Source organism: Dermacentor andersoni, chromosome 1, assembly GCF_023375885.2.
Source record: "Dermacentor andersoni chromosome 1, qqDerAnde1_hic_scaffold, whole genome shotgun sequence".
Taxonomy (NCBI): domain Eukaryota; kingdom Metazoa; phylum Arthropoda; class Arachnida; order Ixodida; family Ixodidae; genus Dermacentor; species Dermacentor andersoni.
The window spans coordinates 231,682,489-231,710,300 of NC_092814.1; the positions used below are offsets into that span (position 1 = coordinate 231,682,489).

The following is a 27,812-nucleotide window of genomic DNA, read 5'->3' on the forward strand; positions in this document are numbered from 1 at the left end:
TAAGACACAGTCAAATGACAAAGGTCTGTATGTAATCGAATGCATGCAATGTTCATAGAACGCACGCTCGTCGGCATACGTTCTACAATCGAACAGGATATGCTCCATGGTTTCAATTGAGCCACAGTTGTTGCAGTGTGGACTTGTCACTTGACCGAAGCTGTATCGTAAGCCGTTGCCATAGGCGGAGTTTCAGGTGAAGACAATGATATAGAGTTCCCAAATGGCGAGGAATGTTGGATGGGAGTCTAAATCTGAGATTTGGGTCGCTTGAGTAAAGGAAAGGGTAATGTTGGGTCAACAAGCTCCACAGCCGGTCCTTTTCTTCAGAAGCAAATCTTTTAGCTAGTTGGGAAGCATCAGATCAAGTGAAATAAATCCGCTTATAGTTTTGGTGTTGAAGACCTTTGCGTGCCGCTTCATCTGCTTTTTCGTTGGCCAGAATACCACAATGAGCAGGTATCCACTGAAATTTTATACAGTGGCCTGATGGAATGGCCAAGTGATGCGAGTACGCAATGTCGAAAGAAACAGCCTGATGATTGGTATGTTTTTAATAGACTGCACAATGTTTGTAGGGCTCCTTTAGAGCAACTGAAAATCGCCCATTGATCAGGTGCTCGGCGCAATATATAGAGGAAATCTTCTTTGATGCCGTGAAACTCTGTTGTCGTTGAGGATTTCCTCCGCTGCAGCTGATAAGAAAGCATTTGTCTTGTTGAGGGCACATAAAGATTACAGGAGGAAGTCTCTCGAGTGGTTGAGGCACCGGTGTAGATGTGGGTGTGCTGAGTATATTTCTCGGCTAAGTAGAGGAGAGTGATCTGCTGCATCACGGCCTGTGGCATGCGACTCTTTGTCCCATTTACACCGAGTACAAACTGGTTTATATCTAGAGGCGAAAGTGTCCAGGGAGGAAAAGTCGAAGGCAGTAACTTCTGTGGCTGAATAATCGGAGGAAGGTGCAAGATCTGCAAAGCTTGGTCAAAGCCAGACTTACTGTGGGTTACGTGGACGCGGTACATGCATGAAGTGCTTATTCCTTTGGAGCACTCGCCGAAGATGGGTACTCATTGTTTCTTGGGAAGCGACGACATCTAGCGGCTGACATCCTACTTCCGCTACTGTTCCTGACGCTGAAGAGCCCTTCGGGAGGCCCAGGCAAATCCGCAGGCAGTTGTTCTGCGCGGCTTCCAGAATCCTCTTGTCTGCTGGTGATAATCTCTGAAGCACCGGTAGGCGATAGCGCAATGTGCCTTCAATAAAGGCTTTTTCAAGTAGTACCATTGAGTGGCAGTATGACCTAAGGACGGCAGGAGAATAGACATAGCCATGTTAAATTGCGAGGGAGATAGAACACTTCCCTGCCGAGAGCTGAGAAAGATGCGCACTAAAGCTTCGTCCTGGAATTTTAACTATGCCTGCACTCTTTAGTGTAGGTCACAGTGTACTAGGGTGATGTTCTGAAGAGATAGGAAGAGGAGATGCACAAAAAGCAGCAAAGAACACATGTGCATAAAGGCAAAGAAGTGCGCAACGATTGTTATGCCCGTCACGCAATCAGTACAACCTTAAGAAGCTCAGTACTCAGCAGGGAATACGCGCAGCCTTGATTAGGCGACGGCACATTTATTATATAGTTAAGACACGACCTATGATAAAGAGTGCGAGTAGCTGCGTTTCTTCCTTTTCCTATCCCATAGGTACCCCTCCACCCTCAGACATTAATCTTGTGCAATAGACATCTTGCGCGTTGACCTCGAGAAGTAAATAAATGGGCTGCGCTTAACGGTATTGAAGTACGAGAGAAAATATATCGCGATGGACATAATTATTCTGGCTCGTAACGTCGGCGAACAATGGAGTGAGAGACAAACATGACAGGAGATCGCTGGAATGGAAATGATGGGGGCGGCCTGGACGGTCCCGTCGAGAAAAGCGCGCGGCCGCCGAGCGTGCATGTCATCCATGTGGGGCCGCGACTTTAAACGCGGGAACGCGCTTCCCGTTGCTCGCGCTGAGGTCGGCACCGCTTTTCTCGGGCAAAAAGGTCACGATTCTCAGGATTCAAGAATTCCAGCCGCTCTGGCAAAAGCAGCACGGCTCTCACGGGCGCTTGCGATATCGAAACCGGTATGGGCGACCAGTCCACGCGCTAGATAGCGCTGCTGCCGGAAGCTGCTGCCGGCGGTATGTCACCGCGCGCGCGACAGTCGAAATGGGCCTCCGCTCGTAGCTCTTCAAACAGAATGCTCGCGGCGCGTCTTCTGCTCTGACGACGTCGTGACGTAGTTGACGCAGGCCCGTCACAGCGGCCGACATCGTGAGCGCTCGCGTGATGTCATCAACGTTGCTAGTCCGTCACTTCAGCTCCGAAAGTGCACCGCCGTGCAGAAGCACTTTTAGACCTCCAGGGGTGCTCGGTTTGACCGTGTACGGTGCGAGACATTCCGCCTACCTTGTAGCAGCAGCCTCCCACCTTATACGGCGTTACCAAAAAGAAAACGAAGTCGTTCAAAGTAGCTCGGGGAATCACTCAAAATTAGTGCTTATCTGATGCGATGAGGATGGAGAAATAAATGGACGAGTTGGTAGGAAATTAGCAACAGCACGAAACAGACAAAGACGGTAAGCCAGAACACATGGACAGCGTATCTTCAGCTAAAAGGCTAGCGCTGTCTCGTGTATTCTTCATGTACCCTACTCGTTTGTTTCGCGGTGTTCGTAATAAATTATGGGTTGCATTTTCACCTGTTACTCGTAAACAACCTTGTTGCAGAATTGTTGCTGGCCTCCGCATGCGCTCCCGGCACAGCAGCTATTGTGCTGGTAGCGCTTTGTTTCTTTTCGCAGTTTTGTTGACCATAGGGGCTATACCTTGTGTCGTAGCCACACATTCTTTTTTGCGTGCTTTACCTCTTAGAGGTATTAATTAATGCGGTTGCGCAATCGCACCTAGGTTCCAGGCGGAGCGGCATGATAAACTATTGTGCGAGTATCAAGTAACCAGTCAAATTGCTTATGTTATGAAAGGCAGTACGTATTATTTCTCCAAAGTTACATAGGCACTTCCAGTTGCTAGTAATGTATGTAAATTATTTAGATTTTAGTGTAGCCTCGATTCTTGTGTTGCAGGAGGAATTGCCTGTCGCGAGATCTTGAACCAGCAAAGGGACGATTATATGACAGTCAATCGAGAACGCGGCGCCAAGAGGAGAATAAAAAAAGAAAGAGGGAGGGTGACTATAATTATAATTACTTGTAGGCGGTCTTGTCTAAGGGCGCTCCCTTCTCTGATTGATGGTGAAAAGAAAGATGCTGAAGCTATACCGTCGCTTTATCGAAATAGGTTGCGCTCCAAGAATCTGGTGCTGAATTTACAAATCTTTTTTCTTGGTAATAGCTGTAAATCATTGGCCGGTGGCCTTCGGTAATGTGTACAACATCGCGAGTGGCCGACACTTGCTGGTACGAGCACTCCTAGGGCAAGCGAGAGAGACAGAAGAAAGGGGAAAGGCAGGGAGGTTAACCAGATGGGACGATCCGGTTTGCTACCCTACGCTGGGGAGAGAGGAGAGGGGGAGGTAAAGTGATAGCAAAGCAGAGATAAAGAAAGGAGCATAGACATACAATCACAGTCGGTCACTGTCACCGCATACTGTCACCGCACAGCACAGTACCACTTGCAGCACTGTAAACATCTGTTCAGGCTACAGCCGCTTGTCCGATTCTGTTGCCCTTAAAAACTGCAGCAGTGCCCTCGTCGCCCTCCGCTGCGATGGCTTCTGATCTCGACATTCTAAAATAAGTTCCTCTGTTAGACGTCTTTGGTCAAAGCGCGCTATCGCGATTGCGGGCTATCGTCTCTGTAAAGTGTAGCGAGGAAAGTCGCAGAGAAGGTGTTGAAGAGTCTCCTCGCTGCCACAGTCATCACACGAGGCGTCGTCGGACCATCCGATTCGGAATGGAAGAACGTCTTTGTGGTTGCGTGCCCTGGCGAATGACGCTCGCAGCTTTCTCGCAGTTCGTGCGTGCAACTGAACGCGTCTAATTGCCGTTTTTTGCCTTTCCTTGGCAGCGCTCAAGCCATGCCGTGGCTGGCGCTGCTAGTGTGCCTTCTGCTGCGTGGAGAGGCTGCCGTGGCGGTGGACCTGCGGCGGCCGTCGTCGCCGTCCAGGCCGGAGTCGCAGAGGCCCTTCCACTTCGCTAAGCACAGGCCCGAGCTTTTCTACGACAACAACGTGGTACCGGAGAACGGCGAGGTCAACGTGTTCGTCTTCAAGGATCAAATAAGAAGGTATGCGTGCCTGCAACTTCAGTTTGTCCCTCCGTGGCGGCCCCTGTCAAACGTTCCCTACGTGGTGGCGGTGTTGTGGCGCCCTGAGCGCTATCCAAACACAGGAGGGATACAAAGACAAGCTACAGGAGCTCAGCGTATCCTTCCTGGCGGTGGCTGGCGAACGCACTCCTGCGAGGCTTTAATGCAAAGATGTTCGAGCGCCGATCTTTAAGTGCACAGCACGCCTCAAGTGCTAAAATATTTATTCTGAGCTCTCAACTACAGCGTCTCTAATACCCATGCAAGGTGTCACTATTGGATATTACGCTATCATCTAGCTCTTTTAGTTAAATAAATTCGTGTTTAAGAGGTGCGAGCTGTTCGTTTTTTTTTTCCTTTCTCCATATTTACAACAATGAATAATGCACTTAGCCTCCGGAATGTTTTTAGTGCCCTGTGATAGCATATATGCGCAGGGCTTCTTTTATCACGCTCTCTGTGACTTGGTAACGACAATTAACATTTCAATACTTCTTGCAGTTTACAGTTTTGTACAGAGAAATATTTCCGTTTATGCGAAGTGAGCCTGCGTCAGCCTGAAACCTGCAGTGTGTGTGGAGTAAAATGATTCCGCACTATACCAGTTAGGCAGCTAATCTAAACGCGGAGCACTTCAGCCGGTCGAATTTTATTCACTGTGCATGTCAGGTCGTCGAAAGAATATTAGAACTTTCGACGCAGATTTCGCGCAATGCTAGCACACAGTGTGCACTTTAGGTGTACGCGTGTTCCTGCGCAGGCAACCGTGCTGTACTAAACACCACTTCGTGCACCGCGGCCGCTCAGTGCAGCTAAGAGTAACGTCGCTAGTTTCGACAGGTGTAGGCGTTTAAGTTCCCTCAGTCTTTTCTGAGTATTCCTACAGAAAGCCCGAACTGTGCGACTTTCGTCTTTCTTTCGTTAATACAGTATAATAAATATGGCTCACTTCTAGACTAAGTCAAACAAATCAGTTCAATATGAGGCAGTTCGGGATTTAGGTGGGAAATTAGTGGGTCATACATTAAGGCCAGCTAGTTTCCCAGTCCCTGACGCTAAACGAAAAGGGTTTCTCCAACACTTTTCAGTAGTTATGACGAAACGTTTCTGTGACCCTTGCGTGACCAACAGTGCACACTTCGCGGCGCAAATCTAGAGCCAATTAAGGAGGCGAATGTTGTATATATGAAACTGCGCCATGGGTTGTTCGGTCGCTATTCAACGATTCCGCACAATCAGAAGGCAAAGTGTGCCGTCGCTTACATAATGCATTCATTAGCCAATCGTCGTTGCTTTTTTGTTAAGGGCCGGTATAATGATTCTTTTTCCTCCTGAATGGTAGTCTATCCAGATCATCCACCACTACGGACCAACCGGTCCTGGATGCTGCGTAGGCTGGGTGCCGCTCAGGCCAATGACGAAACACAAAAGGTTATATATATATATATATATATATATATATATATAGAGAGAGAGAGAGAGAGAGAGAGAGTTTATATAAGAAACAGTAGAGAGGTCGGCCAGAAAGCATTATTTCAAAAGATATAGAATCTGAATAGAATGCTTAGCTGCAGCGGTGGCTGACTGGCTATGGCATTCTGATGAGAACGACGTCACAGGTCCGATTCCCGGCCGCAGCGTCTACATTCCACCAGGAGCACTCTGCATAGCGCCAAAAGCGCCGCGCTATGGATATAATATAGAAGCACGTTTAAAAGAAGGGTAGGAATATATAAGGAGAGAAAAGAAAAATAATACAGTCAGTCACTCGCAGAGGCAGTCGCAGAGGTATCTCCGCTGTCAGAAGCGTTCGTACAATCCAATATCCTTCACGAAGTGCAGAAGGGCTTTTGTGGCCTTTTGCATGCAAGAATGCATAAGCCATGGTCCAAGGATCTTTTTTTTCCGAAAGGAAGGGTAAACATGAATGCTACTTTAACGTACGACGAGATCTAACCCATCGAACTTCGTCTCATGCAATCTACACAGTGGACACAGTCGCTTTGATGCTATCGGCTGCTTTGGGCAGAAGTATACGCCTATCACTACCACCGAAACGCGGGGCCGTTTCGTTAGTGCTTTTCAACTGAAACACTGTTCACATCGCGGTCAGAGCACTACGAAAAACGTAGGAACCTACCACTGCAATTTTCGTCCCCACAGGTCACAACACAACGGCACAATTTCCGCGTAATGAGGCCGCACACAAAGTCTAGCTCGCGTTCACTCTGGTTACATTCGGCGACCCGGCGACTGTGTCGCATGTAAAAGGTCCTTTGCTTCTGAAAATCTTTTGTGGAGGAGAAGATGGCGGTACTAAATCAACCCGGCGTCTGTAGTCATCGAAAGAAAACCTTCCAGTTGGCGTGTGTAGGGCGAAGGGACACCGAGGCACCGAACAGATTGCGCCGATAGACGGCCATGTTGGCAGAGCCAGCTGTTCCCCATCGTCCCTATCCTCGGCCAGAACCCGCCTGTTTGACTGGTCCAAACATGTCGCACAGACGTATGAAATCGTAAAGAACAAAGTTGCTTTAATCTAAGAATTAGGACACACCATGTGTCGCGACACTTGTTGCTAAATAGAGTAACCAAAATGTTGCTACAATATTTTTTCGTGTTAAAATATACTACAAGGCAATATCGCCGGTTTGTTCTAAGACGTTTGTCGCCCTAGTTACGCAATATCTTGCATTAATAGGCGACCTTCTCAAGTAAAATTTCCCGACCAGTATTTTTTAAGAGACTGTTAGGTGCAAAGCGGCGCTGATATAAGGAGCGTATAATAACGTGTTTTTAAAATCGTTATTATTTACGTTATTAAATGCTCGAACTAGCCGCCCCTGGTCCATGAATGCGAGTACAGAGATCACTACCAACGTGTCTCATTTCACAGCTGTACACAACTGTACCTGGGAGGAGGAGAAAAGGCAAGGAAAGGCAGGGAGGTAGGCTACCCTACCCAGGGGCAGCCAGGTTGGCGCGGGTTGTCATGATCACACCACCCGCACATTATTGTTCTTTTTGTTTCTTTTTTATCTACTTTTTTGTTACTTTCTAGAGCATCTGAGCCTACAATTTTTTTCTTTACAAATGAAGGGTATTTAACCTTATACTTGTATGTGGGCCTCCTTGGCTACGTAGTTCGTTCTTTCTATGTCGTCTGTCTGCTTGGTGACGAAACAAATTTTTCTTCCATTCATCCCCAGGGCTTACTCCTGTGTGGCGCATATGTATATATATATTCTTTCGCTATTTTTGACGTGTCTCCCGAGGCTGCCGAATGGGATTATCTGAGCAAACAGCAGCCATGTCGACGCCTGGCGCGGAGGCGTGGCAGCAGGCTCCTCTTCTCTTTCACGGGCACCGCGACATTTTACGTGCGCGTGACATCAGACAAAAGCGTGCAACGCGAAAGCAGCACTGCCACGGGGCGGCGTATTTTAAGCCTCTATTCAAGAAACGGTTGAGAAATAGGCGAGATTCTAGCGCACGGACCAACAAGGCTTTCGGGTTTCAACTTTTGCGCTTTCAATTCGGGGAAGACATCCAAATAAGGCGCCTTTCGAGACGCAGAAAAAAAAAATTAAGAAAGGAAGGAGATCCGGGAAAATGGCTTTTCCTTCATTTCGTTTCCCTGCCCAAGCGCCAAAGTTGTGCAAGAGTAGCAGTTTTTCGTTTACAGCTCGGCTCCTGCTGTCGCCGACGCAGTCAGACACACCTGACAGCACGTTTTCGCGCTCTCGAAGAGAGAGAGAGAGAGAGAGAAACGAAACGGGCGAGGTTAGGAACGTAAACTTGCGCTGTGCACGCGCGACCTCCTTGAGGGCAAAAAAATAAACATAAAGATAAATGCCGAGGGAACTAATGGAAATGAAGAGGCATGAAAAAGTCCAATGACCTAATATAACGCCAAATATTTCTGATCGATTATGCTTATACAGTACATAGCTGGCAATTTTCGTTCGTGTTCAAGCCGTCGCACTGATTAGTCTGAAGTAAATGAATATAGTCGGTTCTATACGTCTTTCAGATTAGATTAGTCAAGGAAGGACTGAACGCTTTCGTATTTCTCTTCTTCGTAGCTCGTTGCAAAGGGCTGTTCGTTTAATCTATGCGCAAATAGGCGATTCGCTCGACGCTTAACTCCAATTACTTGTCGATGTGAGCATGCGCCTTTGATCTAAAAAAAGTTCAACGTCTCTAGCTCTGTCTGCCTCCTTTTTATTTCAATTTCTTTTAGATCTTCCAGTATGTTACGCTGACAGCGTACGCGAGTGACAGATAATGCTCCACCGAATCGTCTTAGCAGATCTATGTGTATACTGAGTGTGGGTAAGCGCGGCTGAATGCTTAGATAACGTTGAAGACTGTGGTCTGTGTTCCCGTTTCGGAGCTTAGAGCAGCGGTACATGTGCGCAGCACCTGCCGAAAGAGCGTTCGGTGGGAGCCGCGATCTCAAGTAATCTGCCGAGAAAAAAGCGAATATAAAAATTACGACATTATAGGGAGCTAGAGACGAGCATTATTCAAGGCCAGCTTCATTCAGGTGCCCAGCGAAACAGGTTCTACACCGAGCCACAAAACTATATATTCCAAGAGATAGGCATGGTAAAAAGAAAGAAAGCGGGCGAAGTCCTGATAACAGTAAGTGAAATATGCGTTGTGTGGAAATGATAAAGTGAAAGTTATATTACCAGCAGACGCGGAAACTGTAGACGCAGGCGAAATTTCTTTCTGTCGTACTTGGTAGCCATCCGTTTAGATGAATTCGACGCGGGAAATAAGAGGAAGGAGCCTGAAAAAGTGCCGGTACTGCCATTATTCGTTATTTACGCTAGAAAAAGTCGAAAAGCACGAGCGTGAAGAAGCGCGCAGATTGGACGGCAGGCGTCTTCGCGGTGGTGGGGTTAATCTCCTCCTCGCTCCTCGTCACGGCGTTACTAGAGCCGTTCTGACGGTATACGTTCGAACCGGTATTCATTCGGTATAGAGTATACATATCCGTAGCGCATATTTAACGCTGCGTGCGAGTATATGGCGGCCATGGTTTGGCAACACTTCGGCTAAGAGCTCCATTATAAGCGTCCACGGACTGCATATCGAGGGTAATAACGAGGATAACTGCGTAATCGCAATAGAACGATGTGCTAAAATTGCGTGTTGATGAGGGTTTATGTACAACTGACGAAAATGTCGGAGCTTGAAATCAAATTATGCAAATGTCGATCCTGAAGCGCCTATATCGCACGCTGAACACCTCGACGTTACGGTTCAGAAATTTTCACTTTTCGTTTTTTGGTTGCATTACTTCATAAGCCGCATGCTCATCAAATTTGGTGCATGACGTTAGCAATTGCAAGCTGGTTCATATGTATACCTATGTGCCGGCAGAACTGCAGCGTTTCTTTCCTTTCTTTCTTTCTTCCTTCATCGAAAGCACCCACCTCTGGGGAGCTCGTTCCATATTCCTGCAACGAAACAAAGGACAGCCGGGCCTTCGCTACGCGCCAAAGAATGCGCCGTGCGAAATGCCTTGGCGGCTCGTAAAAATTGGCACGTATATCAGCCGTCTCTGCGCGCCGTGCGCCGGCCGCGCAGCCTGCGGGGCAGCTGCTGAGCTGGACCAACGACACCACTGAATCGAGCCATGATATACGAGTCACCGGCCATCCAGCACGATAGAACGAGCGAGCGCGATAAAATGGGACCCCGCACCTCTTAACCACGGACGGGCTGGAAGCTCCTCGTAGCCAATGACTTGGCAATTGGGCTGGCTTAGCCGCATACCTGAGTGGACACTCGCCGCCATCCTGAGAAGGAGCCCATCCACACACATCGTACCGATGATGGTTGCATCGCGCCATACGGCTCAATACACGCGGCCGGCCACGACACCTGCTGACGCGGTGATATGGAGCACACACACACACACACACACACACACACACACACACACACACACACACACACACACACACACACACACACACACACACACACACACACACACACACACACACACACACACACACACACACACACACACACACACACACACACACACACACACACACACACACACACACACACACACACACACACACACACACACACACACACACACACACACACACACACACACACACACACACACACACACACACACACACACACACACACACACACACACACACACACACACACACACACACACACACACACACACACACACACACACACACACACACACACACACACACACACACACACACACACACACACACACACACACACACACACACACACACACACACACACACACACACACACACACACACACACACACACACACACACACACACACACACACACACACACACACACACACACACACACACACACACACACACACACACACACACACACACACACACACACACACACACACACACACACACACACACACACACACACACACACACACACACACACACACACACACACACACACACACACACACACACACACACACACACACACACACACACACACACACACACACACACACACACACACACACACACACACACACACACACACACACACACACACACACACACACACACACACACACACACACACACACACACACACACACACACACACACACACACACACACACACACACACACACACACACACACACACACACACACACACACACACACACACACACACACACACACACACACACACACACACACACACACACACACACACACACACACACACACACACACACACACACACACACACACACACACACACACACACACACACACACACACACACACACACACACACACACACACACACACACACACACACACACACACACACACACACACACACACACACACACACACACACGCGCTCACGCGCTCACGCACACACACACACACACACACACACACACACACACACACACACACACACACACACACACACACACACACACGCGCGCGCTCACGCGCTCACGCACACACAGCCGGGGACAGGCATGGAGAGAAAAAGCGAAACGCGCGTTGTAATCTGCAGCGGAGAAATGACGCATAACTCTAGTTCGTGACCTGCAAGAAAGGGAGCGGGAAAAGGACAGAGGAGATGTGCGATGCATTTCATTCTTCAGTATAAATCAAGACCCACCATGGTGACTTAGTGAATGTGACGTCTTGCTGCTGAGAGGTCGCAGGTTCAGTTACCGCGGCCGCATAGGTATACGCGGGCGGTATGCAAGAGCGTTCATGTGCAAAGCTTTTGTTCGAAGGGCCTCGGGTGGGCGAAACAAATACGGTACCTGGAACTACTGGAGGCATGAGGGGACACCGTAGTGAAATAATTTTGACCACTTGAAGTTCTTAACATGCGCCCAAAGCAACAGAGGGGATATATGGTTCGAAGAAAGTTTCCAGTGGGTGTGCAGGGGGACTCCAGAAAATAGTGACATAATATACGATGCCTATACAACCACGAGTGTTTTGTTTTCTGTCAGTTGGATCACGTGCACAGTTTTTTGCCGGGTTAGTTAGTTCGTGTCTCCTGCAATGGCCTCGCGCGACCGTTGTTTGCGGCCCACAAAAAAGGCTGATTGCACGCGGGCCTTTCTGTGGTATAAACCTCGCCAACGACACAGGAAATAAAAGCTGCAGAAGTGTGCAAGTTGGTAATGCCGTAGTAAAACACTTATTGTGAAAGCTGTAAACGCACTAAGTTTACACCCACATTACAACGTCCTAACTGTGTGTTTCCTAAGGCCTGTCTTTTTTCTTTTTTTGGGGGGGGGAGGATCTGCCGCAAGGCATATGGGGTATAAAAGAAAATGAAATAAAGGCTTCGAACTCGTCATCGTGCAGGAACTGCCAGCACATGAAACCTACTCATTTTACCATCATATACATTCTAACATCTAAGAAACAGATGTTGCTGGAGAGAGAGAGAGAGAAAGGGAGAGAGAGAAGGGAAGAAGGAAAGGCAGGGAGGTGAACCAGACTGTAAATTCGCAGAACATATACAGGGTGTTCCACGTAACACGAACCAAGGATTTTAAAAACGTGGTTAACCGCAGCTGAATGAAACTAGCGGCGTGTCGTTTGCCGTCATGTGGCACTCCTTAGAGTATTTTTTTTTATATTCCGTTTAATTAGTTAATTAACTAAGATGAATTAGGTAACATTTTTAATATTCACTTTAGGGCCAAGTGCGTTTCGTTGCTTTGCAGAAGGGATTCAGCAACGACCGATCCAAGTTTTTGTGGCAGCGTACATGCTACTCGCCGTGGTTGCTTAGAGGCTATGGTGTTGGGTTGATAAGCACGAGGTTGCGGGATCGAATCCCGGCCATGGCGGCCGCATTTCGATGGGGACGAAAATACTCCTGTACTTAAATTAGGTGCTCGTTAAAGGACCCCAGGTGGTCAAAATTTCCGGAGTCCCCCACTATACGGCGTGCCTCATAATCAGATCGTGGTTTTGGCACGTAAGACCTCATAGCTTGATTTAAACGTACATGCTGCGTGGCGATTTTTTTCGGCGTTTAAGGAAAGCTCGCAAAATATGAAATAAAACCACGTGACTGCGCTCGTGCGCTGTCGTATTGCAGCGTTCTCAACCGTGCTTCGTGTAAAAGAACCGTGAGCGCGGACCGCGGCGAAGTGAGCGGCCGCGGCTCTAGCAATCGGCTTCACAGGGCGTCAGCATCTTTGGCGGTGGCACACGGAAAGGAAGCGCCGTCGTCCCTGATGAGCGATAGGTTCGACGCACGGTTGAGAGCGCAGTCCCGTGGTTTTAGTTCATATTTCGTGGGCTTTCTTTAAACGCCGAAAAAAAAATCTCCACGCAGCATGTACGTTGCGACAAAAATTGGATCGGTCGTTTCTGAATCCCCTCTACAACGCAACGAAACGCACTTTGCCCGGAAGTGAATATTAAAATTTTTGCATAATTCATCTTAGTTAATTAACTAATTAAGCTGAATACAAAGGATACTCTAAGGAGCGCCACATGCCGACAAACCTTATGCCCTTGGTTTCATTCAGCTGCGGCTAACCACTTCTTTAAAATCCTTGGTTCATGTTACGTGAAACACCCTGTATAGATCGTCTCTTCAATGAGTAGATAAGATCACGAAGGTTTAAGAAAGATTACTGAAACAAAATGTTATTCTCACTGTACTACGAGTGCGCGATCTTCATCTAGTCCCTCAGACATACACGCGTGCTGCAGCAGCAGTGCGCCTACGAACACGTCGACCGTGACGCGAATACGCGTAAATCTGACACTGAAAACCTCTCGCAGGTACCCCTTCATTGAGCTAATGATTGTCAGTCCGGATAAATTTTGATCCAGAGAGTTCGTGTCAACTGATCAAGTAAGTATGAGAGTGCGCATGTGATGAGTCACTTCGAGATTCCATAAGTTTGGGGGAGCATGAGCCCGTGATTTCATTAGACTGAGCTGACCCGGTAGGCGTGAGTCCGTGATCCCGCAAGTCTGCATGAGCCTTTCTGCGTCTGATTTTGTCGAGTCTGAGTCCGACTGCGTCTGCCTTTAGTGATTTCTAGTCCCAGTGACCCCGGCTGAGTCTGATTTGCCCAGTCTCAGTTTGAGTCAGCCGGGAGTTAAAAATATACTTTATGAGTAAGCCTGAATGAGCTCTGTTTATTTAGCCGCCGACCTGCGCCTGCGTCTACTGCACTTCCCTCGCTGTCCCCGTACGACAGCCTCCGAAACTATACTTCTGTGCTTACAGCACTGACGACTGCATTCTGCCTGTGCACCTGAAATTCACTTCGCTTCATGCTAAGATCAACGAAAAGTTTGCGCGAAGTGAACTGCGCCTGTGTTCAAAGCTGCCAATTTCATAGGGTAGAAAAATTGCTCAATCGACACTTTACAGTCAAAAACGCCAAACCATGCAGAAAACGTTGCCGGGACATTCTCGTAAGAATAATGTTTTTTATAAGTTTGAAGATCACGTATTTCTTGCAGTTTCAGGTAACTTTCAAATCTCGAATACCAGTTGCTCGTGTGGTGCGCGCCGCAGGGCTGATAGCAAAGACTAGAGGTTAGAGAACTAATTCACACCTTGGCTGAGAAAGGGCACGTGACATTTCAGTGGCTTCCAAGGTACTACGGCGTTAAAGGTAACGAACACGCCGACAAAGCTGCTCGGTCGGCTCTTCAACGAGACGAAGATGAGTCGATGCCGTTATGAAGGACAGAAACTTCGAATGCTCATCCGGGATACGACGTCCTCCATGTGGAACACACGAACATTTCAAAGCAATCGCCTGCACCACATAAACTCTTCTCTCCGCCTTCGCATCCCAGCTGGAGTCTGCCGAGGCGAAGCTACCCTGCTTTGTCGAATATGGCTAGGAGTGGCCTTTATGAAATCTTTTGCTTTCCGAATCGGATGGGGCGACGATGCATCGTGTGAGGACTGTGGTAGCGAGGAGACTCGTCAACACTATCTCTGTGACTGTCCTCGCTACAATTTACAGAGACGATCGCTCGCAATCGCCATAGCACGCTTTGACCAAAGACCTTGAACTGAGGAACTAATTTTAGAATGCCGACATCACAAGCCATCGCAGCGGAGGGCGACGAGGGCACTGCTGCAGTTTTTAAGGACAACAGACTTGGACAAGCGGCTGTAGCCTGAACAGATGTTTATAGTGCTACAAGTGCTACAATGCTGTGCGGTGATAGTATAGGGGACAGTAACAGACCGTGATTGTGTATCTGTGCTCCCTTTCTTTCTCGCTCTCCACTTTGCTGTTACCTTACCTCCCCCTCCCCTCTTTCCCCTACGTAGGGCCTTGTTAACCTCTTGTTAACCCCGTCTTGTTAACCTCCCTGCATTTCCCCTTTCTTCTGTCTCTTTCAAATCTAGAAAAATATCTGTAAGCTATTTTCAAGATTCTCCAGGCGTCGTTGCACAGTGATGACAAGGGATGCAATGAAAAAGTGCCTTCTTATCTCTCTTTCAAATAAGGAAATCTCCGTATCCCTGCAAAGTTGGACTTTATCTGAACAAGATCGTTAAATATTGACACGAGTGTTGCCTAAGGGGTCCTGTACGTGTTCGTTTTCGTTATTTGAACAGACAGCAAACCAAAACACAAACAAAAGAGAGAAAGGAAGAAAATCCGCACTTCTGGGCCATTTCTTCCGGGGGCTCCAACCAACTCTCAGAGCAGTGCGCCGGAGTCTTCGCACGGCTTAGAATCGTTGATTCATTCACACTGGCTTATGCAGCGTCTTCATCGCGTCTATGTCTTATCCCACTGTCAGAGGTGGATCATCAATTTCCCGCTGCACGTGCGCCCGATGTAGGGCCCCGGCCGAAGGTGAGGCGAGCGCATTCAGGCCAGTTATCTTTTCGCGCGTTCCTCAGCCCACAGTGGGCCTTGGCTCCAACTATACGTTGTCTCCAACGCACACGCGCTCCATCATTGTTCCCAGCCTTCGCGCGCATTCAGAACCCTGCGGGCAAAAGAGAAACACAGCCGCAGGACACGAAACGGCGCCGCTCTCGTCTTCCGCTCACGCGAACTGCAGCAGGCCGCCCGCGGGCCGCGTCGCTTCGACGCGGGTCTGCGACGAGTCGCTCCCGATTGTGCAAAAAACCTGTAGTGTGGCTGCTGCGAGACAAATGCAGGCATTCTGCCACATGACAGGCCGATAGTGAAGGCGTGCTTTCAAACCAGCTGCGTGTGCGTGCGCGCGCGCACGCGTGCAAAGCAGAGCCGGCGGAGCAAATTATTCCTGCTTTATACAATACCGAGAGATACGAGAGCCACGCAGCGAGTGAAATCGACCAAGAAAATGCAGGAGGAACTCGAAGAAAGAAAGAAACCAAACGAGAGATGCGACGAGGCGGAGAGGAAAGATTAAATGGGAGAGGGGGGTAATCTCGGTTACATGCGTACACAGGGAAAGTTGTATACCGCGTGCATACGCAAGAAACCCTTTAAGAGGCCACGCACGTCCTGCATGGGTCGTAATAAAAAACGACCCTAGCGTAGCGGCACGTATCTCTGGCCGCGCACAGGTCGCCGCGCGGCTGACTGGTTGGGGCCGCCGCACGCAGTGTGGGAGCTCGAAAGTGTAACCCTGTCACCGCGCATTGTCTAAGGGAAATGCGGGAGACAACGCGGTGCACGTAGTCGTCGGCTGAACCACCACGTGGGCCTTGCTCGGGGCGTTCGCTGTCATCCGAAATTAAGACGGGCCGATCGTGGGGAACGGAGTCTGATTAGTTGATAGCCAAATCTCCCGATCAAGCGAAAAAGCTGACATTTGTGCTCGAAGTCGGGCCACAGCCGGGCCCTTCGCGTACCGGTTTTGGATTGAACTGATAGCCAGTATTCTGTCTTAACTTTTATGTCTAGCTTTTCGTCCTGTCTGAAGCACCAGTTAAGGTATAAAGCAAGCATTATAACCTTTGTGACATTTAGAGTTTTAAGTACTTAGTTGGCGTACGAAGTGAACCAGCAAAGCGTGCATAGATTCTTTCCAGCACCCAGAGTTCTCACGTTTTCATCTCATGAAAGCCTTTTGTCCATGTGTTTCAGGCACTGCTTCTAAATCGGCTATGTCTGAACGGAATGTCTGATTCTGAACGTGTTTTTCGCACACTCATAGTAAAAATTTTGGCAAGGAGGTGGTAATAGCATCATTTTCTAACTCTTTCTATCATTTTAATACATTCTAATACATTATTCTAACTTTGGCAGGCCCATAATCGACGCGGATGTTGGGTTCGTAAACGCAAATACCTGCTACCCTGCGTGGACCGACCTGAGGTCTGTTGTTCCATGTGATGACAATACTAAGGTGATATTGTTACAGCTACCATTAATTGATTGAGGCACAGTTAAGATCCGCATTCCGCTTTCCCGAACCCATAATCGTAAAGAATTGGTGCGACAAATTTAATACATATTTGTATTTGTGCGAGAACCCTTATGTGCTCTCTTTCAGTTGATGCTCTCGAGATGACAGTTACAAATATCGATACGCGGCACTAACCACGTCCCGAAATGCGGCCATCTTGCAAAGATAAAGCAAGCAGAAACACGAGTAGTTTTTGGAAATAAAGATAAGGAAATAAAAAAATAATGGTCGTCATCATCCTACGCTGTTTGTTCCTGCGATTACCTATAATGTCGTATTTCGATGGACGTATGTCGGTTTTTGCGTACTCACGTGGGATTCGGTGATCGTGTCATGAAATATAGCGCACTGTGGAAGCACTTAGTATCAGCACTTAACAAGCACTTAACGAAGCCTACACTTGCTTATGTAACGAGCTTGCTAACCCAGTTAGTTTAAATTGCCTTGCTATTACCACCTTCGCATTGCTAAAGACCTAGCAACATATACGACAGTGAGTTACTAACCTTATCTTAATAGCTGCTTCAGTTTTTTTTTATTGTACCTCTCAGTTGGGAGACCTACATTTCCAGCTTATATTGTAACACGACGCCTAACGAACGTGTCTATGATTATTATAATTATATCGATCCAATTTGGTCACTGTAATTATATATCGACACAACTAATCATCATCGTGGACATTATGAAGTAAAAGGGCAGAATTTACGATAGCGTCTACCTTAACGAAAATAAAATATATGGGTTGGGACGAAGCGTTAGTCTTCGACGGTAATTCGAAAATGCCAGGTGGATGCGACATAAAGAATGCATACGCAGAACACGCGGCCGTGCCACTCGAGAAGCAAGTCGTGAGGGTCCAGTTGGCGGCCTACTTACCTTTAGCCGTGTAGTGAAGTAAACGTACTGAGCTTGCTACGAACCCTGCACTGCGCCTTAGGATCTTGAAAAAGCAAAGATTTGATGCTTTTAAAGGTAGCGACGCGCGTTCTTTCCCAGCATCGTTTCAGTTCCAGCTGATCTATAGCCACTGTATTGATATGCCTCTCGCCGCGCCGTATAGCACTTGCGTGTAAGTGCGACGCCCGTCTCAGCGCTGTTATCGAAGCTGCACAGTGGTGCTGGTGGGCGTTCGCCTACCCGCTGTACCTTTTCTTTTTTGTTTTCTTCTCGGAACCGCCTATCACGGACTCCATCCCGAGTAATGGGCTCTGATGCGCGTTTTAGCGCTAGTAAACTACGCCGTCGCATCACGCCGACAGCGTATGCCGGCAGCCGACCGGGCACGATCCATTTGCTAAGCTCTTTCTTCTCTTCCCACCGACGGGTCCGCAGGGTGTTCTTCCTGGTGGAGAAGGAGCGCAATTCGCTGCTGCTGACAGCGAGTCCCTGCTCGGCGCCTATCGAGTGGCACATCTTCAGGAAGCCCCTGGCGCCGTCCGACTACTCCGAGGAATCCAACGGTGGGTCGCCGCCGGCAACGCCGCGTGCCCGCCTCTCACCACGCGCGCACGACGCGCGGAGAGATTGGGCCGTTGTTTCTCAATGCCCGCAGAAGCCCGACTGCCGAGTAGACGGCACGCCAGGCGCTGTAACTCGTGTCAGTTGCCCCGATAGTCGCGACCAGCTATAGCGCTACACAGCGACTAACTGAAGGGACGGCACTGAGCCGCTACTTACAGGTGCATGCCAAGAGTAACGTTTTCCTACGTGGGTCGATCGCCTGGCTTTTGAGGCAGCCTGCATGCTACAGCATTACCTTCTGTAAATCAGATGCCACCATTTCGAGGTAGCTTCGCAAGATTTGCATGCCACGAAGAGGTGAAATTTTAAAGAAAACCAGAAAGCACGGCGATGTTGAGAGCGCACTGACTGTCAAGGATTCCTCCTTATCAACGAGCCGATCGTTGAGACCAGGAAACCCAGAACTAGCACTCGAACGCATGCACTCTCGTTCTTTTAAAATAAATACGCGCTGACCAACCTGCCCGGCGTTCTCTCAGGTGTAAAGATAAATGAAATCTTAGGATAGTGCGCTTCCAAAATGACGCACTTCATTGCATACGTGCAAAAGTGCACGTCTATTCACAAATCGCGCTGCATACGTATGGCACTGACCTGTGCGAAGGGAGAGAGAATAGTGGTACCTTGATGGTGTGCTTGTTCGTGCATTTCATTTGCTATGCCAAGGTATGGTGCATGCACCGCCACTTTCTTCAAGTGGCGGTCGGTGCGCTTTATGACCACGGAACAGGATAGCGGCAGCAGAAGGATAAAACTTGGAATAGTTATTGTAACCAGACAACTTTTTCTAGTAAATTCTACTTCTCTGCCCTTGCGTGTCTTTTTCTGAAATGAGAGACAACGAAGAGGCTTTCTTGGTCTTTTCGTCTTCGTCTTCTGGGATATGCTGGAAAAGTTCTTACTGGAATAAGCACGTTATGACTAGCTTTCGTTTACTTTAAATGGAAGTTGGGAGTTGTCCAGCAGTGTTAATTCACCTGTAGTCACTGGGTGATGGCGCTTGTGACCATGTTGTCAGATTATATTGCACGTTTCTAGTCCCCGCCGAGCAGCAGTTCGGGCTGCGTATTGAGCCTGAGTCACACTATTCGGTGTCTCCTTAAAGTTGAAATAAGCAGACGCGTCGCTGCGTGGTAATCTGAATAATTGCACAATTTGTTAAGATTAATTAACTAACTTCGCAACTATTACCTTCAGCGCAAAATTTCAAATGAAAAAATTTGTTGATCGTTCTAGGAAACATCTAATTCGGCACCTTCTAACTTCAACTGTTTAGGTATTCGTTTTTGCTACGTCCTAAAAAAAAACAGCGAAATATGAAAAAAAGGCAGGTGACATGCCTGTTTGTGCGCCACGATTTCAGTGCTCCCAAATGTGTAGCGTATGAACGAACAACATATTTAGCCTGGTGTGCTGTCGCATAAAAAGTGACAGGGCAGCGATGCAGGCGATGGCCGCGCCATTTACGCCTGTAATGAGCCTCCCTCGCGGCGATTCATGATAGCGATAAACAGGTAGCACGCCAGTCGGTCTAAATGCGCTCTTCGTTCATAGGTGGCACGTTTGAGAGCACTGCAATCGCGGTGTGCTATAGCGAGCATGTCATATGCGTTTTCTTTTTTTCTCGTCCAGTTCGATTGTTCCGATGCGGATGGGCGCATGGGAGCGCCGATGAACGCAAAGCGTGCGTTGACTGACGTGCATGACGTCGAGGTGATCGCGTGATCTTCGCGACGCGGACGGTGAATTTTGAGGGTGGTCGACACTGTGCACTTATCTCCGAAAGGAACACAGAAGCGCAATATTTCATTCAAAGCTGCAGTGAAGCGGGGGATGAAAGAGCGCCTTTAATTTCATATATAACAGATTGGTAATGATATTTCTGCAGGAGAATTAGGCGGCGCCATTTTAGGCTGCCTGGCATTTGTGGTAACAGACCGGATTTATTATGTCTGTGCTATATATCTGTTGGCGAATTAAGCGTTTCGAAAGCAAGTTTGTGAATGTTAGTGGAATCATTGCATTGATCATGGCGCAAACTCTGCAATAAATCCGAGAGATTCTCTGCTGCACCTGTAGTGTGAGGTGTAGAGCAGAGAAAAAGAACGGCGCCTACATAATTTAAAGATTTAACTCTAGGCACTGTATGGTCATGAATAAATTACGGGAAATAATAATCAAGACGTGTGTGTGGCTGAAGATAATAAGTTTGAGTTTTGATCATATTAGTCATTAACAAAGTGCTAATAATCGTGAACAAACTTCAGGTCACGTCTGCGCTCTGCAGTTCTTCTATATACATGCATACAGCTACACCTTGTACAGCCCCCGTCATTACCGCCTAGAGGAATTCGAGTGCTGTGCTACCGAACGAACAGGCGCATACTTGAAGGCAGACATCAGGTTTGAAAGACTGTGCTCCAGAGCTCAAGGAAAATCCCACGAATCTCCTACCTTAACTTGAACTTAGGATGCTGAGAAATTACGCTTTTTTTTTTTTACAGCACAAGGCCATACAGCGCTCTGCACAGCACCGACGGAGGCCGAATCAGCGCGTTTAAGCAAAGTCATCGTTCGAACGCTTTGAAACCACGTGAATGCAATCACATGAACGCAGCAGAGTGAAATAAACGGAAAAATGAGGCTGCAGAACTTGCAACAGAAATCTGTAACATGCATATACTTCCAGTTTCCTCTTGAGACGTGGCTTATGCAACGCGTCAACTTACGGCGAGCCTTGCGACCGCTCTCCGCTGTAGCATGCATGCGTCAGCGACCGCACTGAAGCGTTTATTAACGAAACGTCCAGCGCTCGTCAGAACGCTCTGTATACAGGGCGCGGCTAGCTTCCCTCAAATAGCCCTCGACATGTTCAGCTCCTACAGAAGCCATGCAGCCCTTCGCAATGTTTCTTTCTCTTTGATTCGGACCGCCTGCTCGTTTCACCAACGGAAAATGGGGTTTTGCTTCTTGGGCAGGACTCGTTTTGAACTTTCTTTATTGGTACACCGGAGGGGATAAAACCGTCTCTAAAGAAGACGTTGAGTCAAGCTGTCACGTTTTAAAATAGCTAACAGGGCACTTTTATCTAGAACAGAGGTTCAACGTAATATGTCTTTAGTAAAGTATACATGTCTGCAGAAAAGCACGAAAGGCGAACGTGCGTGATGACATCCCTTCCAAATCCCTGAGACGGTGATTTGTGTATTCACAGAATGCAACAATAGCTACGAGAGGTCACTTTAAGTAGTTTATTAGGGAAAACTACAGTGTATGTGGAAATAAAAGAAAATTAGAGCTGCTAACACTCAGAAGAATTTATCGCACTTGTCAGAAATAAATAAAAAGTAAGAACGAAAATTCGCGAGGAGACTGTGAAATATGTGACTAGGCGCAGTAACGTCTTTTGTGCTGCCGTTTCCGTAAGAGAAAAAATCCCCCTTCCCGTAAATCTTTCTTTTCGGCCTTGGGCTCCTTTCTTCCCATACAGAAAATCGTCTCCTGTTCCACCGATCGAACGCCGAGAATTGCAGAATAACAATACAAGAACTTGACCTGATTTATTGTTTGTCTCTATAGTGCGCCTTTAAGGTATGAAGTAAGCACAGATTAAACACAGCGTACGGGAAACGCTGTTGCCAAAACGCTCTTGACACGCAGTCACGTTTCAGCGAGCCCGGAACTAGTGGATAGCAACGACACCGTATCTTTGTACAGTGGTAAAAGTGTGGAAGATATGCCGCCGCTAAGGCGCGCACTGTAGTGCACCGGATTAAATGACGGAATCTTAATCTTTCTGCGTCAACATATTTTAGAGCTACCCGCAAATTCTCTCATCTGAGCCGCGCGAATCTCAATTTGTTCACTTTTCCTGAACTTACATAAAAGAAGAATGTATTTTGATAGCGCAAACCCCTGATAGCTTCTTTCTTTGACCTATAGGTGCCTGTGGCAATAGCATCGTAAATAACATCTTAAACGCCGTTATGTAATGGCAGCATGGCCTAGCCTTTCATAACGGAAGTATTTCGAACGCGCCCTTCTGTGTCTGCCGTATTTATCACCGAGGGGTCTAGTTCTTCATTATTCTAGTAGCTGCTTGCTTTCTTAATATAAGGATAGCGCTATATTTCAAATTCATAACCCTCTAAAAAATTCTACGTTGTGATTGGTTGCTTCCGCCCGACAAGAGTGTGGTTCATTGACTTCATCGCATTCCTGAGCCGCTTCAAATCGGTTGATATCCAGTGCCCGGGCCATCACGGTGTCCTCGCCACCGCAACAGCTAGATGTCTCAGAGCAGACCATTCAATAAGATCTAGGCGTAGCAAAACGTAACGGCTGAACAATTATGCCGCTAGTTTGCTCATCGTTATTAATGTTGTCTGTACCATATTTTGTTAAATTATGTATAATATGCGTATGTATTTTACAGACATCAACATTTCTTGTGTACTTTTTATTCACCTTGCTAACACATTTTCTTGCCGCCTTTCTCAGCAAATGTGGTAAAAAAATTGTTTTGCTTTCGTTGCACTAGCATTTAAGGTGTGTTGTTGGTGCACTCAAGGGGCACTCTTGGTGCATTCACCAAGATAATGAAGCCACAAAGGAAAGCACAGGTGGACGAATATGAAAGCTGGAAAGTTTTGTCCGCCTCATGCACCGCGGAAGCGCCAGCGTTCGTGGGCTGTGAATCTGGTGCTGCCCCCTTTCCGTCACGTCAGTATTCAACGAAGAGGAGACACCATTGCTTTGGTGTCTGCCACAGCGCAGACATTAAGCGCAGTGTGCCGTTACACCATGTGACCCGCGTAACTTGTGCCAAAATTTAAAAATATGCAAGTGTCAAGTGGCTGGCTAGAATTTCGTTTACCGTCACTTGGAGCTAATCAATCTATGTCTTTGTATTTCGCCTAATTACATAATTAGTTATTAATTATTCACATTAATTAAATATGGTATTCAGAGCAGAAGCGTCCATGAGAAAACTGTAGACTATGCTGAAAAATTCCCGATCAAGCTTTCTGTTGATCACTACGTGCTACATAAAAGTTTTCTCCAAGCATAAAGAGAGCCCGCAAAACACGAAAAAGGTGCCGCTAGTCACGCTGGTCATATTTTCGCACAACTTACGTGGTACACATGGTATAATGTCACTTGTCTTGCTGCCTTGCCAACAATCCACAAAAATACAAAAATACGCTTGCAGAACTTGCGAAAACTCGAAGATAGATGTATCAGTCGTATTTCCAAAGCACTTGGTATCGGTTGATGTTGATGTGCAGACTGACCGCAAAATAGGCTACATTACAACCCGCTACCCCAAGGCACAATAAAAAAGTAAGGCTACTCCTTTCCCCATGTGACACGGACACACATTCCTGGACGTCGAAAAGCGTCGCTGGGGAGAACGATGTGCTGAGGATGTTTTTAGTTTAAACAGGGCCTTCATATAGTATATTTAGTAGACGCGCCTATCCCTCGTTCTGCTGCGCATCGCCAGGTCGAGTGGTGGAGCTCGCTGCAGAAAGCGTCTGCCGTGCGAGTGAATGAAGGAACAGTTACGCGGACTCAACTTTTGCCATCCGCCGCCATAGCCATAGCAAGCATGGAAGCGTTTGCGAAATCAGTCACTTTCCGAGAGCATAGACGCATTTCGCCGATGACGGGTTGCCTCGCGCACGCGAATCCGATCGAGAGATGAATATATGTGCCGCGCGCTTGACGTCGCCTTGACATGACTGATGGGCGGACTAACAGTGCGCGCGGAGCGATTTCACTCTATAAATATGTTCCGGGCCGCGCGGTAACGTCGCCGTGATGGAATTGATGTTCGCCCCGCGAGTGCCGAGTTGGCGCATTTCTACGGCAATTAGACGACGCTGAAGAGCGCACGCCCGCGCGCACGGGAGGGCGGATACGGGATGGAGGAGGCAGGCCGCCGTCTATTTTGGGCGGTCAACCCCGGCGCGTGCGCGACCCGTCTTCCGTGCGGCGCTGCTCGTCCGATGCTGTTGCTGCCGCCGGTGTGGCGGCCGTGAACCCTGCGGCTGGGCGCAGGGGACGCTGCGCCGAAATAGGCGCCACGTTTGTCGTCGTCCCAGGTCTGCGGCAGGAACCGCCGTAAACATTAAAAAAAAGAAAAAGAAGGTCCGTTGGCTGTCCCGGCTCGTCGCCATGTGAGCGTCCTATAGCACAGGCTAGAGCAGTGGTAGGCAGCAACGAAGGACGAGCGCCTAAAAGGCGTCGATATATCCTGTAAACAAGAAAACACAGAAAAGTCAAACTGTAAGCTGTGCGCTCGCACAAGGGCAACGCGCTGTTCTGAATATTAAACGACCCTGCTTGCAGTCGGCTGCGCTGTAACAACGGCGGCTCCGCTTACGCAACGCCTGAACCCAAGCGTCCGTGTCTTCAAAAGCGCCTGTATGTTCGGAGCTGATTATCGCACAGTCACACTGGAGCTCACCCGTTTTCGGGCGCTTCTGCGCTGCTGCTTATTGTCTACAAAATTAATATAATCCACAGAGAACGCAGTAATCTTCTTTCTAGATGTAGGCGTTGGTCGTGATTTATCACTCAAAATGAATGCCAGCTAGCTGTAATGCTCGAATGTACGTCATGCTATGTAGAAATATGTCTGGACACTTTGATATTGCGGCGCCGTGTGAGCATACCACTGTGAAGAACAGAGTAACAAACGCGGACAAGAATTAGAAGTCGATGAACACAGCGACTGTGTTCGTCGTCTGCTCCTGACTGCATTCGATCTGGTCTGCGCGTGATTCAGCTAGTGGTCACCCGTCGTCGATGTGGTCAAGTATCGGGCGGCGGTATCATACCCGTTCGTTTCGCATTTTCGTATTTATTTTGACTTGTATGGCGTTTCATTTTTTTTTACCTTTCCATTTAAAGCGTCGCGAGTTTAAGACAGTCAGACTAACCTGATGTCTCTTTCTTCTCCCGGTCACGGGAATTCCCATTGGCTAGCTTCTATCCCTGCCCGAGAGCGGCCTATAGACACATTTTTATGCATTGGTATCAATAATGTCCCTGTGGCTCTAGTGCCTACCAATGGGGGATCGATACAGATGAAGAACCCAAAAGCCATTCAGGTGGAACTTCGTAAGGCCACTTCCCTATTCCAGAAGATCACCGAGGTCCCTCATTTTGGTCGCGGTGGTACTCTGTGCTGTTCGTCAGACCAGGAATGCTTTCGAGACCTCCTCAAATGTTCCGAGTTTGCATCGAATTCGGTCAGCCCGTTTATTCCAGCACACCTTGCTTGCTCGAAAGGCTTAGTTTGCGGGGTAGACGCGAGCCTGGACTCTTCAGGAGTCTTAGACGTGTTTTCAGTTGCTGGTGCTGTTTCTGTATAGCGACGTAGCCGAATTATTGAAAACAAGAAGTCACCTACAGAATCTGTGATTGTTACATTCGCGGGAACAGTCCGCCCAGCTGAAATCAAGGCATGGCCCCTCATATATAGAGTACAGCCGCTTTCCCCGCGACCACTACAGTGCTTGAAATGCTGGCGTTACGGGCACAGTATCAAAGGCTGCAGGTCTGTTGCTCGATGCCGACTTTGTGGAGAGAATCACGACAGCACAAACTGTAAATCTCGGGAAGACAAATGTTGTCTCTGTAATGAAGCTCATGCTGCAGACTATTCGAACTGTTCTGCGAAGGAACGATAATTAATGCTCGAAGTGGTGGAACGCAGGCGATGCTCACGTAAGGAAGCAGTGGCTGCGGTTCAAGGAAGAGCCCAGGGCTATACAGGCGTAACAGCTCATCACACTGCTCGCGTAGATGTTTCTGTATCCAAGGCCATAGCAGACCCAGTACAGAAAGCTACGGAAAAGGCTGTGGAACGTCTTGCGACAACTATTTTTCAGACCTTGGCACAAATGCTGTGTTGTCAGCAGCTGGCGTAGTTCATTAGCGCAGCCTCTACCCAGATTCATGCATTCCAAGTTTCTAATGTTCCAAATCTAGCCCAAAAGCAAACATCGTCACCCAGTCCATTAGCTTACTCTCCTTGCGCAGGACCTTCTACTCATGTAGAGCAGACAGAACCAGAACCACTAACGGACGATTATGAAGAGTTCCAAGATGTAGACAGACAACAGATCTCCTCCCCCCAAAATTTCCCCTAAATCAAAAGCGAAAAAATATTTAAAAGAGAACCTCTCCAAGAAGGGCTTTTTGAAAGAGAGTATTTAGTATCAGGCAGTATACCGCTGCCGTTTTACCTTCAACACAGGCTCTCTAAAGATATTACAGTGGAATTGCCGTTCGATTGTTTCTGCTACTACAGATTTATCATATATTTCTTCTCAGTTTTCCCCAGACATCATTGTCTTGCAAGAAACCTGGCTTTCTAATAGTCAAAATATTTTCCCTAAAAAATTAGCGATTATTTCGTTTGGATCGACCTGCCAGAGATGGTGACATTGCTTTGTTGATTTCAACTAAGTTTAATCACAAGGCCACGATATCGTATCAGTGTATGTCTACTGAATGCGAAATATTAGCGTTAAAGATAGCATTCCTAGACTGCTCCCCTTTTACCTTAGTTCGTTTATATTTCTCAGCAGGAGTGCAGGATACCCGAGAGCATTAGCTTCCTGTAGAAAAGTCGTAGTACTCGCTGGTGACTTTAATTCTCACCACGCGTCTTGGGGTTTTAAAACTGATTTAGGTGGAAAACGCCTGTGGGACTGGACTCTTGATAATATTCTATCCTGTCTAAATTCAAAAGTTGCTACATTTGTTCGCGGCCAGTCTCAATCAGCCATAGCTCTGACTTTTTGCAGGTCGTTTCTAATTATATCCTCGTGGAATATCATAGACTGCGCTACAAACAGTGATTGGCTTCCTATTACCTTTGAGATTGATTTCCCTGTGATTTCTTTCAAAAGAAAGAATACCACATTTGTAAACTATGACAAATTTCAAAAGAACTTGAAGTGTACGATGCTTTCTCGTGCGGATATGCAAGA

The 27,812-nt window shown here is 47.8% G+C and overlaps 1 protein-coding gene across 2 annotated transcripts in view; it reads left to right on the forward strand.

Moving 5' to 3' along the window:
• The window catches only part of LOC126548503 (protein NDNF-like), a 258,010-nt gene that overhangs the window by 201,851 nt on the left and 28,347 nt on the right, over positions 1–27,812 (forward strand). For both annotated transcript variants that reach the window (XM_050196718.3, XM_055063436.2), the window contains exons 3-4: positions 4,079–4,297; positions 18,616–18,743. In XM_050196718.3, the coding sequence (XP_050052675.2) occupies positions 4,089–4,297; positions 18,616–18,743 (337 nt within the window). In that variant the 5' untranslated portion in view covers positions 4,079–4,088. The remainder of the gene's footprint in view (positions 1–4,078; positions 4,298–18,615; positions 18,744–27,812) is intronic.